This window comes from Musca autumnalis, unplaced genomic scaffold (assembly GCF_047663935.1).
Source record: "Musca autumnalis isolate F117 unplaced genomic scaffold, ASM4766393v1 scaffold_2, whole genome shotgun sequence".
Lineage (NCBI taxonomy): Eukaryota > Metazoa > Arthropoda > Insecta > Diptera > Muscidae > Musca > Musca autumnalis.
This window is the reverse complement of record NW_027411755.1, coordinates 34,111,059-34,126,375: the sequence shown is the minus strand read 5'-3', so window position 1 is coordinate 34,126,375 and position 15,317 is coordinate 34,111,059. Positions and strand designations below refer to the sequence as shown.

General features: G+C 38.7%; 1 protein-coding gene across 1 annotated transcript in view; it reads left to right on the top strand.

Annotated features, from left to right (window-relative positions):
• Window positions 1–5,243: 5,243 nt before the first annotated feature.
• The window catches only part of LOC141392207 (uncharacterized), a 42,951-nt gene continuing 32,877 nt past the window's right edge, over window positions 5,244–15,317 (top strand). Inside the window, exons 1-2 of the mRNA XM_073965161.1 lie at window positions 5,244–5,500; window positions 5,572–5,773. Coding sequence (XP_073821262.1) covers window positions 5,346–5,500; window positions 5,572–5,773 — 357 coding nt within the window. The 5' untranslated portion in view covers window positions 5,244–5,345. The remainder of the gene's footprint in view (window positions 5,501–5,571; window positions 5,774–15,317) is intronic.

The following is a 15,317-nucleotide window of genomic DNA, read 5'->3' as shown; positions in this document are numbered from 1 at the left end:
GATTATAATTTGTAAAAAATCCACGATTATAATTTTTAAAAAATCCACGATTATAATTTTTAAAAAATCCACGATTATAATTTTTAACGAATCCACGATTATAATTTTTAACGAATCCACGATTATGACAAAAATAATTTTTAAAAAATCTTCGATTATGAACAAATAATTTTTGAGAAATCTTCGATTATGAAAAAATAATATTTAAGAAATCTTCGATTATGAAAAAATAATTTTTAAAAAATCCACGATTATGAAAAATAATTTTTATTAAATCCACGATTAAAAAGTCCACAATTATGAAAAAATTATTTAAAAAAAAACCATCATTATAAAAAACTACTTTTAAAAAATCCACGATTATGAAAAAATTATTATGAAAAAATAATTTTAAGAAAATCACGATGATCAGTTCGAGGGTTATCGTTCTCTCCAGCCACTACATATGGTGCCATAGAGATTTTTACACCTTTCGGGCTGTTTTCTCAAGAGGTAGGGAATTGCCCCTGAAACTTTTAGCGTCGTAATGGAGGTAGCGAATGCGAATGTGTTATGTATGGACCAAATCGGTCACTCCCTTCAAGAGTTATCGTGCGCACAATTTTTTCGAACATTTTTGAACTTTTGTGGGAGAGGTACCTGAAGTGGAAGTTTCACGATGTGCAAAGTATGGATCAAAAAGGTTACTCCCTTCAAGACTTATCGTGCGCACAAATTTTCTGAACATTTTCGAACTTTTGTGGGTGAGATCTCGGAAGGAGTGGACCGATATAACCCATCTTCGAACTTAAACTGAGTTTAGTCGAAATATTACTAAAGCCTAGCGCTCCAGCCAGCCAGACAGACAGACGGGCGGACATGGCTAAATCAACTCCAAATTGTCTGAAACGGAGTTCGTCCAAACATACTTGGGGTCTATAACCATTACTTCGATGAGCGACATATTTTGCTCGTATGAAAGTGTTTATACCCTCGTTAGCATAAATGCTGAGGGTATAGAGACAACAATCCTACCTACCTAATAAAATTACCTATAACCAGGAGGTAACGTTATATAGCTGCAATACCTAACATGCACCTATGTTCACAACTTTTGTGGAGAAGTTTCATGACAGCAAATGTCAAATTACGGGCAATTAAATTCAGAGAACCTCAAATGTCAAACTACGGGCAATTCAGTCAAAAAATGTAGCTAGAACCTTCAAAATACTGCAAATCAGGAGGTGCCGGTATATGATGGAGGCTTTATCAAAACATAGACCTATGTAAACAATTTTTGGAGAAGTTTCGTGGCTTCATTAAGTTTCGGGTTCATTAAAAAATGTAGCTAAAACTTCAAAATACCGAAAATCGGGAGGTACCCTTATATAGCGGCTACACATAAACATAAGCCCATGTTGACAATCGTCAATCGCCTGGTCACTTTAAATCCCATGATTGCAGAAACCACAAGTGGCCCTATGTTCCACCTAGGAACCTGGATAATAATAATAATAATGTTGCAAATGATTACTTCAATGCGCTACAAACGGAAAAACAAACTGAATATACCCTCCATACAATGGTGGATGGTATACAAAAACCAAAAATACAAATAAAGGCTCGGCAGTTGTCGGGACGTGTGGCTCGGCTCTGTATTATTCGGTTTGCGTATAGCGTTCTAAGCACAGGGAGCTTGCTTAGAGAACGGATTATGATAAGCGCAGGAAGCTTTCTAGAAGCCTGGAGCGTGCTAAGAGCAGACAGCTTGCAGAATCGTGCTAAGCGCAGGGAGCTTGCTAAAAGCATGGAGCGTTCTAAGAACAGGGAGCTTGCTGAGAGCTGGAGCGTGGGATATTAGTTCGAAAACATGGAAAACGTTTATAACACTGGAAATTGGGGTATATCCTTATATGGGGGCTATACCAAAAGTGAACCGACAAGAACCATTTTTTTATATACTCCAAAGGTCTCTATCAATTTTCAAAGCATTATCTTTATCTTCTTTGGGTGCCACCGTGGTGCAATGGTATGCACACCCGCCTTGCACGCTGAAGGTCATGGGTTCGATTCCCCGGCCAAGCTACATCAAACAATTTTCAACGGTGGCAAGATACCCCTCAGTAATGTTGGCGACATTTCCTGAGTACAAGTGGTGTCATAAGACACGCCGTTCGGACTCGGCGATTTAAGTAGGTCCCATATCATTGAGCTAATATGAATCGGGATGCACTCATTGATATGAGAGTAGTCTCCCTTGTCCCATCTGGGATGTTTGTGGAACAATTATTTTTATTATATCTTTATTCTTGCAAAATAAAGCCCACAATATTGGGGACCCATTGCCTTTGGTTACGGTTATATATAGGGGACACTAAAAATGTTTGGCCTGAGAACCCAAAGCCCTTTTGGGACTTTGATCTACTAACCGAATACTATCACCCCCAGTTGGAATTTTCAACACACCAAATAGGCCGTCATGAATGGTGGAAGGCGCTATTGAAAGCTATCCAAAATAGAAAGGAGGATCATGCTGCGTCGATACGCATTACTAGAGCTGTCAGGTTGCGTTAAATGCGATTCTAAACCTATAACCATGTAACTTAGAAGTTCAATTTCAAGCCTCAAGGAGTACATCGAGGAACAATAAGATTCATTTAAGGCGTCAGGTTTTTCTCTGCGAATATTATCGTCATACTAAAGGCTCTAAAATTACATTACAAGCTATAGAGACTGCGGAGAGACAATTCGTTGTATTTGTTGAAACCAAGTGGCCCTTAAATCATTTCAATTCTGCTCTATTAAATCGGAGATCGTCAACAGATGTAAATATCTACTTGAACCACAGCACTGCACTACATTTCCGCACTTATTAGTCGAAAACTCAACCAAAGGAAGCCGTCTGATAGAACAATGATGATGGCGCTTGACTTAACGCCTTTGATACTGTCAAGCAATCCACGCTGTTTGAAGACATCGAGCCGACAACCCTCCGCCCAAGATTAAAGGCTTGGATAATAAATTATATGTGTGGATCGTAGTGGTGTGAATAGGGAAATAGCGTAGAGTGAAATAGGGAATTCCCCAAAGTGGTGTGATATCTCCGGAAATGTTTATCGAACTTGACGTCAGGTATCTTTTCTAATGTCATTTGTGAAAGGCTGAACTCCTATTTGACTGATCTTACCACATTTTTCCAGGCGAGTAATATGCAAATATCCGCTACTAAATCCAAGCCACTGTTCTCACCTCTGCCGTCCAAGTAGGGTTGTTCCCTGTGAGAACAGAGTTGAATGTCATTGTCAATGGTAGCAGAATTCCGACCACAAACTAACCCAAAATTCTAGGAGTCACATTCGACATCATGTTCTTGTCATAGTTGCATTCCACAGCTATCTATGACAAGCTGAGATGTAAGAACAAGGTCTTCAAATTCCCAGCGGCAGTACTTGGGGTGCAGATTAAGAAACCTTGTTAACTACATATAACGCGATAGGTCGGTCCGTCAGAATGCCGCCCTGAGAACTGCCACAGAGTGCCTTCAGTGTACCATCTACATGAGAAGACAAAGATTCTTCCGGTACAGCAACACAATGACATGCTTTCGTTGCAGTTCTTGCTTGGGTGTTACCGTGAGATAGGAGGTTTCTTACCGTATGGTGGATAGGACCCCCATCCAGGCGAGTCAGAAGTGATCTTTATGATCCAGAGAGAACTTCTAGATCAACAAACATTTGCACAAACGCAAAATGTCTGTAATAATGGGCCGAATATGTACAATATCGGCTAATGTTTTGGTATAGCCCCCATATAACGGTACCTCCCGATTTTCGGTATTTTGAAGGTTGAGGCCTCAATCTCCCATAGAAATGGCTGAAAGTTGGTATTTAGTCTTCGTTGGAGGTATACAATTTTGCATTTGAAATTTGTCGGAATTGGTCATGCCTTGGTGTAGACCCCATAAAACGGTACCTCCCGATTTTCGGTATTTTGGAGATTGTGGTCTCAATATCCCACCGAAAAGACTGAGATTTGCTACTTAGTCTTTGTTAGGCTTTCCACCTGAAATTTGTAGGAATAGGTCATGCCTTTGTGTAGCCCCCACAGAACGGTACCTCCCGATTTTCGGTATTTTTGAAGGTTGTGGCCTGAATCTTGCATCGAATCGGTACAGGTCCACGTCCTCATATATTCCCCATAGAACCGTACTCTCGATTTTCTTATTTTTTAGGTTGTGGACTCAATATCCCACCGAAAAGGCTGAAATTTAATACTTAGTCTTCGTTGGGGGTATACAATTTTCCATCTGAAAATTGTCGGAATAAGTCATGCCTTCGCGTAGCGCTCATAGAACGGTACCTTCAGATTTTCGGTATTTTTGAAGGTTGTGGCTCCATATTCCATCGGAAAGGCTGACATTTGGTACTTAGTATTCGTTGGGGGTCGGAATAGGTCATGCTTTCGTGTAGCCCCCACAGAACGGTACCTCCCGATTTTCGGTATTTTTGAAGGTTGTGGCCTGAATCTCCCATCGAATCGGTACAGGTCCACGTTCTCATATATAAAATAATTCCATCTGAAATTTGTCGGAATAGGTCATGCCTTCGTGTAGCTTCCATACCTAACCGTACTCTCGATTTTCTGCATTTTTAAGGTTGTGGCCTCAATACCCCGCCGATAAGGCTGAAATTTCATACTTAGTCTTCGTTGGGGGTATACAATTTTCCGTCTGACATTTGTCGGAATAGGTCATGTCTTCGAGTAGCCCTCAGAGAACGGTACCTCCCGATTTTCGGTATTTCGAAGGTTGTGGCCACAATAATCCATCGAAATGGCTGAAATTTGGTATTTAGTCTTCGTTGGGGGTATTCAACTTTACCCTTTTAATTTGTCTGTATAGGTCTACGCCTTCATATAGCCCCCATAGAATGGTATCTCCCGATTTTCGGTATTTTGAAGGTTGTGGCCACAATAACCCACCGAAATGGCTGAAATTTGGTATTTAGTCTCCGTTTTAAATTATTTTTATTTTTTGGTCGCATTTCTATAAAATATTATAAATTTATAATTTATTCTGAAATGGCAATCATTCCACTCACTCATCATAGTGACTGAATTCTCTTAAATAACATTTTTTTTATTTATTTAAAAAAAACAACAGATTACTGGTGAAAGAACGCTTCAAACTGATAAGAAGAGGGAACAAAACAAAAAACGTCTACGAATGAAAATTATTTCAAGCCTCTGAGAAAAAGCCACAAACACACACCAAACAGTCATAATCATTCAGCCTCTACTGCACAAGCTAGGTCTTGAATATTTAATTTTCAATTTATATTTTTTTCAAAACGTCTTAATTGCGCGAAATGTTGATCAATTTAAAATATTTCCTACTGCTTTGCATAAGCTTTAGTGTTGCAATGGGACAATTTTGGAAACTGAATGCTCCCAGTGAAAAGGAACTATTTATAATGGATGTGAGGAGTACAATGTCGGCGGGTATTTGTTATAAACAAGTGGAGTATGTATAGAAAATAAAATTTTAAAATTTTCTCTTTGTTAATAAAACGTTTTTTTTTTCTCCCCTTCCAGAGCCAAGGTAACCGATCCTGAAGTGCGTATGCGCACCGTATCCTATTGCTGTCCCGGCTACAGGCGTAACCGTCTGGTTAAACATGCCCTAAAATGTGATCCCATTTGTAACAATGACTGTGAAAATGGAATTTGTGTCGCCCCAGATTATTGTGAATGTTATCCTGGGTTTAAACGTGAAAATGCACGTTGTATAAGTTTCTATTAAGCTGTCCATGCACTGACTAGGCTATGATTTTTGTATAGGAAATAAGGAAATGTAAAATAAAGAAAAATATTTTAAAAATGTATTTTTGTTTTATTTTTTGAAATACCAATCGTTTATTTTGTGTCTTGCAGAGATAAGGTATCCCCATTGTATTTCATATTGATAAGGGGGACACGCATTGCTTCTTCCGAAATAAAGAAAAAAAACTATGTCATTGTTATTTTAATTTGTGTGCGGAGCCTACATACATATTTCTTCTGAGAGAGCAGTCATAATTAAACACAAACGAGAGCTATGTAATGCCCGCTTATACTTTATCTGCGATTGCATTGAAAAAGTTCATGTACGATAATAAGCTAAGATTGCCGACATCACATGGCTTTGAAATTCTTGATTGTGTTTTTTTTAAATAGTGCCTAAAAGTATGTCATGTTTTACATATTAAATAGTTCAATTAAAATACACAGTAAAACTTTGTTAAAGTTTATTTACGCTGATCATTTTATACCCTCCACCATAGTATGGAGGGTACATTATGTTGGTTTTTCCGTTTGTAACGCATTGAAATAATCATTTGCGACCCTATAAAGTATATATATTTTTGATCAGGGTAATATTCTGAGTCCATCCATGGATTTCCCCACGCCCGTCCGTCTAGCATCCACAAAATTGGTGAAGCTGGAATTTTAGGAACATGGGTCTTTTTTGCAGGCAAGTCAAGTTCGATGATGGGTTATATCGGTCCACGTTTTGGACAGTTTTGCTCCCATATAACGGTACCTCCCGATTTTCGGTATTTTGAGGATTTTAGCTACGATTTTTCACCGAAGTACTTATAATTTGACAATTATGGTCCCTAGTGATCAACAAACTTATATTCCAACATAGGTCCATGTTTTGGTATATCCCCCAAATATCGGTAACTCCCGATTTTCGGTATTTTGAAGATTTTAGCTAAAATTTTTAAGCGAACTACCTGTAATATTTCACATTTGAGGTTCTCAATGACCACGAAACTTCTCCACCTAAAATCGTTAACATAGGTCCATGTTTTGGTACACCCCCATATTGCGGTACCTCCCGATGTCGATATTTTGAGGATTTTAGCTACAATTTATTACCGAACTAGCTGTAATTTTTTGGCATTTGAGGTTCTCAGTGGCCACGAAACTTCTATACCAAAAATCGTCAACATAGGTCCATGTTTTGGTATACCCCCATATAATGGAATCTTCCGATTTTCGGTATTTTGTAGGTTGTGGGCACAATATTTCCCCGAAATGGCTAAAATTTGGTATTTAGTCTTCGTTAAGGGTATTCAACTTTTCCCTCTAAATTTGTCGGTGTAGGTCCACCCCTTTATATAGCCTCCATAGAACGTACCTCCCGATGTTCGGTACTTTGAAGGTTGTATTCTCAATATCCCACAGAAATGGCTGAAATTTTATATTAAGTCTTCATTTGGGGTATACAACTTTCCCCCAGAAATTTGTCGGTGCATGTCCACGCCTTTATATAGCCCCTATAGAAAGGTACCTCCCGATTCCCGGTATTTTGAAGGTTGTGGCCTCAATATTCCTTCGAGACGGCTGAAATTTGGTATTTAATCTTCATTTGGGTTATAAAACTTTCCCCAGAAATCTGTTGGTAAAGGTCCACTCCTTAATATAGCCCCATAGAACGATACATCCCCATTTTCGGTATTTTGAAGGTTGTGGGCACAATAACGAAATGCCTGCAATTTGGTATTAAGTCTACGTTGGAGGTAAAAACCTTTCCGACTGAAATTTGTCGGTATAGTTCCACTTTTCGATATAGCCCCCATAAACGGCACCTCCCGATTTTGTGACGTCTGTATAACTCCGAAAGACTGAAATTTGTTATTAATGTCCTGTTTCACAGACGATTCGAATTCAAACTCGTTCGAACTACTACCCAACTCCTGTTTTTTGAAAAATATTTCATTCACTTTTGTTTTCAATCAAACAAACATTGTTTTCATTAACAGGAATTTGGTAGTAATTCGAAAGAATTTGAATTCGAATCGTCTTAGAAAAACCGACCATTAGTCTTCCATGAGGTAATAAGAAGAGAATTATCAGTATAGGTCCACTTCTTCCTATATCCCCCATAGAAGCGTACCTCTTTAGCCACATTATCTAACCGAAATATCGGAAAATTGATAGTTAGTCGTTTTTGAGTATAAAAACTTTCCCCTAGAAATTCGTAGGTATGTATAGATCGGCGTTTTGATGTAGCCCCCATAGAACTGTACATTGTTTTACCGAAATTGCTGAAATTTGGTATTCAGTTATCTTCATAAACGAAATTAATCTTATGGTTTCATTTTACTTCAGTACAACGGGTGATGGAGGGTATAACAAGTTCGTAATGGCCGAACATAACACCCTTCTTACTTGCTTTAGATTAGATGATGTAATTTAGGCATTTGGCGGGTATCCGTGGTCGAAAAATTTGTGCACCTAAAATTGCGGACAGGTAAGGAAACTAATTACACTGTGCTACACTGGAAATGCAAACAACTTCTAATGGGCATTTTCTGAGAGACTTCATATAGAGGCTTCAAAAACCTTAGTTGGGTTTTGAGTTTATAGATCGGGTTTGGATTTTATGGCCTCATCTAAACCAGGCTAAAATGAGCCTTTTTTCCACTATTGGGCCTTTATCTCAGAAAGTACTAAGAATTTTGCTTTGTAGTCATTAGCAATATTGTAGCTCTAAAGTAGTAGAACTTATATGTCAATGAGACGAACTAGGGCATCAAAGTCCTTAAAATGTATAAAAGTTTACATAATTCCTGCAATTGTGGTCAGTAGCAGTTAAATTGTTGGGAGTTGAGCCAAGAAAATTGTTACTTTACGTTGTATAAGCGGAAATTCATACCATACCTTCTACGAAGCATATTTCAAACAATGTTCACACAGGCAATTTATTCTCATATTTTGGATTTCAATGCATTGTTCAAATTCAAATTTATGTTGAAAAATTTTCTAAAACAACGCGATAGAGGCGTTTTACAACAATAAAATGTTCTGAGGAGTAGTGCATATTTTTTTCAAAAGCTAACATGAAGAAAATTTTAACAGTTTTGGAGATACGCAATTTCTCGAGGTCATTATTCCTCCAAATATTTCCTTTTTTCTCTCATCTATAAGTTTAAGGCAGAGGTTAAAACAAGATTCATATTGGTTTCAGAGATATAGCCCCGCTTGGCTGTAAAAATCAGTATTTCACAATGTTTAGATGAGGCCACAAAATCCGAATCCGATCTAAGAAAACAAAACCCAAATATGGTTTTTGTCTATTAGGTCTCTACTTTCATAAAATGCTCTGCAGAAGTTGTTTGCCCGCGATTAGCTCAAAAATGTTGCACAGTTTTATTCCATTTTAATTTAATTTTATGGCGGAGGGTATAAAAAGTTCGGTCCGGTCGAACTTAACTACTTTATACTTGTTTTATATAAATAGGGTTTATCCTGATTTAAAAAAAAATGTGCGCAAATTAACTTTTAAATGACGGTTGTCCAAGAAAAATGTAACCTTAGAATCTGTTGTTTCCTAAAGGAAAACGTCTAAGCCAGGAAATTACCATAATGTAACGCATATAATAAACACTTGAGATATTTTTTTCCTTTTTGAACATTATTCACAAACTAAGAACTAAGAAAAGGATCAGTCGGCTTTTGCTGATATCTAAATGCACTAATCTTATGACCTTAATATACTATGAGCAGATCCATTTCAAAAACAAGTGAGCCACGGCTATAGTCGGGTCGGGGCCGACTATGTGATACCCTACACCACTACCCCTGTTCATAAGCTTTTGACTAATAAAATTCAAAATATTAAAATTGGGATAGCTTAGCGCCTTTGCTCTGAATGTCTTCATTAACACAGGTCAATTTTTTTGAAACGCATTTAAGTGCATCGACAGTACAACCCAAATAAAAAATGGAAAAGTGGGATGTATGCCAACCATCAATAGGCTTCTTTCTCTGTTAGACCCCCATCAACCCCCAAAATTTCGTGAGGATCCGATTAAAATTTCGTAGTGTGATTGCACAAAAATCGAAAAAGGGATGCATTGCTTTCGATATACCTCCTACAGAAGGGAGATATTAACTTTGAAATAAAACGTTGGCCTTTTTTCCAAATATTTTTTTTTTTTTTTTGTCACATTCCGACCCCTGAATAATATCCGACCATTATCAAAAATCAAAAGGTTTTTTCCTCTGTGGGACCCCCAATAACACCCAAAATTTCGTGACCATCCAAATAAAATTGCGACCTGTAGCGTGATTTCCAAAAAAGTGGAAAAATGGGATGTATTAACGACTATTGCGATATCTCCGTTATTTGCATACTTACGCCAACCTGCTTAATATCATTGTAATGATGGGATTTTTTACTTTCATTGCCAGACTTTGCTTTTGGAAGGTCCCGAACCAAAGCTGTGATATTCGTCATTATTATTAAAATCGCAAAAATGAAAAGTTGTGTTCTATTAGCGGCTTTTGCGATATCTTCGTTGTTTGACCACCTACACAACCTACGTAACATCGTTGCAAAGGTGATATTTTCTACTTTCATTAGCAGGTTTGGCTTTTGATATACCCCTTTCAGAAGCGAAGATATTCGCTTTGAAATAAAACGTTGACTTTTTCTCCAAATAAGTTTTTTGCCCATTCCGACCCCTGAATATTATCCGACCATCACTAAAATCAATAGGCGTCTTTCTCTGTAGGATCCCCATTAGCCCCCAAAATTTGGTGACGATCCGATCAAAATTGCGACCTGTAGCGTGATTACAAAAAAATGAAAAAATGGGATGTATTGCCGACTATTGTGATATCTGCGTTATGTGGCCACCTACGCAAACCTACTTTGCATCACTGTAAATATGGGATTTTCTACTTTCATTGTCAGACTTTGTTTTTGGAAGATCCCCAACCGAAGCTGTGATATTCGTCATTATTATTAAAATCGCAAAAATAAAAAGTTGGGTTCTATTAGCGGCTATTGCGATATATTCGTTGTTTGATCACCTACGAGAACCTACTTTACATCATTAGAAAGGCGATATTTTCTTCTTTCATGGCCAGGTTCTGCTTTTGGTATACCCCATATTGAAGCAGAGATATTCGCTTAGGAAAAAAACGTTGTCTTTTTCTGCAAATAAGTTTTTTGCCCATTACGACCCCTAAATATTATCCGACCATCACCAAAATCAATAGGCTTCTTCATCTGTGTGACCCCCATTAACCCTCAAAATTTCCTGACGATCCGATCAAAATTGAGACCTGTAGCGTGATTTCCAAAAAAGTGGAAAAATGGGTTGTATTACCGACTATTGCGATATCTCCGTTATTTGGTCACCTACGCCGACCTAGCTGACATCATTGTAAAGATAGGATCTGAGAAGCTGAGATATTCGCTTTGGAAAAAAACGTTGTATTTTTATCCACATAAGTTTTTTGCCCATTCCGACCCCTAAATATTATCCGACCATCACCAAAATCAATAGGCTTCTTCCCCTCCGGGACCCCCATCAACATACAAAATTTCGTGACGATCCGATCAAAATTGCGACCTGTAGCGTGATTACAAGGTTTAGATGGACAGACGGACAGACGGACGGACTGACGGACGGACACACATAGCCAGATCGACTCAGCTCGTCGAGACATTCATTTTGGTATATATAAGTATGGGTCTACGACCATTAATTCCATGCGTTACAAACTTTTTGGCCAAAACCAACTTATAATACCCTCCCCACATAGTGGTGTAGGGTATAATAAATATCATTTTCGTATGAGACAGACAAAGTTTGTAGTTAGCGTGCCCGCCAGCCATTATAGTTGGTCACGGTAGGATTTTTAATGTTGTTGGACCATTCTGGAATAAGCACTGACTTGACCATGAACAACATTATATCGCTGTAAGCAAGACCACAAGAAATATATTCGGTAGAATTTTTAGAACGATTTTCAAACAGCCCTTAAAATGTACCGCAAGCAAAACATTTTCAACTTTTATAAGGGAAATCTTGTCAACCCCAGACCTTCAGAGTGCAAGACGGGTGGCATACCACTGCACCACGACGGCACTCACCATAATATAGAAGGCATAATTAACTTTGTCATTCCGTTTGTAACACATCAAATGTATGTATTTTCTTGAGCCGACCGACCGTTCGTTCGTCTGTCACACTATAAAACGACTTAAATTTCGGTTTTAATCTTCGTTGGGAGCATTAAACTCTCCTTTAGAAATTTGTTGCTAAAGGTCCACGTTTTGATATAGCCTTCATAGAACAGAACCTTCCTATTTTTTGATATTTTCAAAGTTTTAGCGTGATTAATAAAAAAATTTACGAGTTGCAAATCGGCTGATTCGCTCGAGAATTATGATACGTATCTGACAGGCAGACGGGTAGGGCTCAATCGACAGCAAATTGCTAATGCGGCTATCGTCCAAGTGTACTTGGAGTCTGTTATGATTAGACAACGCAATCAAATAGAGGAATGTATAACCACAGACTCAACCTTCAAAATACCGAAAATAGGGAGGTATCGTTCTATGGGGGCTCTATGAAGGCCTGAACATAAACCGACAAATTTTGGGTGAAAAGTTGTTTACCCAAAAGGAAGACTAAATACCAAATTTCAGACATTTTAACGGGATATTGGGACCACAACCTTCAAAATACCGGAAGTCTGGAGGTACCGTAACATGGGGGCTATATGAAGACGTGGACCTATACCGACATATTTCACGTGAAAAGTTTTTAAACCCCAAGGAAGACCTAGTACCAAATTTCAGCCATTTCGGAGGGATATTGGGGCCACAACCTTCAAAATACCAGAAATCCCGAGGTACCGTTCTATGGGGGCTATATGAAGTCGTGGACCTATACCGAAAAATTTTAGGTGGAAAGTTTTATACCCCCAAGAAAGACTTAATACCAAATTGCAGCCATTTTGGCGGGATATTGAGGCCACAACCTTCAAAATACCAGAAATCCCGAGGTACCGTTCTATGGGGGCTATATGAAGACGTGGAGCTATACCAACAAATTTCAGGTGGAAAGTTTTATACCCCCAAGGAAGACTTAGCACCACATTTCAGCCATTTCGGAGGGATATTGAGGCTTCAACCTACAAAGTACCAGAAATACCGAGGTACCGTTCTATGGGGGCTATATCAAGACGTGGACCTATACCGAAAAATTTCAAGTGGAAAGTTTCATACCCCCAAGGTAGACTTAGTACCAAATTTCAGCCATTTTGGGGGGATATTGAGGCCACAACCTTCAAAATACTAGAAATTCGGAGGTACCGTTCTATGGGGGCTATATGAAGACGTGGACCTATATCGAGAAATTTCAGGTGGAAAGTTGTATAGCCCTAATGAAGACTAAAACAAAATTTCAGACCTTTCGGTGGAATATTGAGGCTACAACTTTCGAAATACCGAAAATTGGGAGGTACCGTTCTATGGGGGCTATATGAAGTCGTCGACCTATACCGACAAATTTCAGATGGAAAGTTTTATACACCCAATGACGACTTAATAACAAATATCAGTCATTTCGGTGGGATATTGAGGCTACAACCTTCAAAATACTGAAAATCGGGAGGTACCGTTCTATGGGGGTATGAAGACGTGGACGAATACTAACAAATTTCAGGTGGAAAGTTTTATACTCCCAACGAAGACTTTATACAAAATGTCAACCATTTAAGTGTGATTTTGAGGCCACAACCTTCAAACTATCGGAAATCGGGAGGTATCGTTCTATGGGGGCTATATGAAGACGTGGACCCATGCGAACAAATTTTAGGTGTAAAGAAGACTTAATACCACTTTCAGCTATTTCGGTGGGAATTTTAGACCACAAATCCTTGTATATATTTTTGCATATGCTCATTTGATGCAAATATGTAAAAATATGCACGATATGCAAAAATTTCTGAACCTAATTCGTTTTATTTTGTGATAAAATGAGTTTCTGTCTGATCAGATTTTCTCTACGACCATTCTAAACCTGCCGGCGCCTACTTATTAGTTTATTTTTATTTTATGCCCACTCCGCATCCACACCGAGATAAAGAATAATTTCGGACAATGGTTTTGTGCCGTTTGTTCTTCTCTGATTCACCATAGGTCGGCGGCGGTAAGATACAACGGATACCGTGAATTCGTACATTTTGGGGATTATTCAGGCTCGACCCTTCAGAGGGAGTATAGTAATAGGAATTTTATTGCATCGTCCTGGGCCAACTTGACTCCTGGTGAGTCTTTGTTATCGCCATCTGCAGTCCCAGCAATAGTACCAGGCGCAGTCAACAACACCGAGTAATGCTGTTCCAGTTCTTGACAAACTGGTGAGTCTTTGTTAATGTCATCTGCAGTCCCAGAAACAGTATCTGGTGCAGTCAACAACACCGAGTAATGCTGTTCGAGTTCTTGACAATGTGACATTCCAACAGTGTAACTGCTATTGTCTTCGTGGGAAGATTAGGGTCGATGAGTCGGAGAACCTTATTGGTCGCTGTAGTTCAAGAAACGAAGCTGAACAGCATCCACAGTCTTCGTCGTAAATTATACAGGCCGATATCACTTTTGTCACCAGTAACTAGATATCTGAGGCGTTACTTCTCCCCCAGCATCATATTAGGCGAGTTCTCAGCCCAAACAGACCCTGTGACAGTTTTGGACCTGACTAAAACAATTACGTGCTAAGCTGTTCGAGGATGCCGAATTCACCAGTTGGCAAAATTTAGGAAGCAGATAACGAAACCTTCTTGGCAATCTATAACACAATAAGATATGCCGGACAGTGGAAAAGCTTCAAACTTGACATAAAAAAGCGTTGAGAACAGCAACTAGGTAACTACTTATGTCTTTGGTGGACCATTTACATGAGGAGGCTAAGATATTACCGTTGCGTCGGCACTGCAAGATATTGTCGATGTGGTATCTGATTTCGTGTTATAGGCAGAACCATTGGATGGATAGTAGTAACCATCTAGTTAACAGGTACAACTTGGCCTAGCATGCCAGAGTTTATCTGTGGCAGCTCTACCACAGATTGAATGATTTGGATGGCCAAATGTTCCCACACTTTACCATAGAAAGCCGCATAAGATGAGTGCAGATGTTTTTTTTTTTTTGTACTTTTACTCGGTGCATAGGAATGATCTAGGGTCTCTTGTTAGAGCTGTATACTGGACTGCTTCTAGATTTCTCCTATCGCTAATACCGTATAACAATTTTAGGGCTACATAATCAATAATGGGGTCTACCGATGGTCCTATTGAATGTGAAAATGATTTATTTATCCTTGCGCCAGCTTCTGTCAGTTAGGGTTTTTAATACTTTGTTTCTGCTAGCCAACATTTCCATCTACCATATCAGCTTGTTTGCCAATGAGATAAAGGTAATCGAAGATGATGCCCAGTTCTAGGTCCATGTTTACCCTTCAATGTGATGCTGGTAGTTATGGACTTAC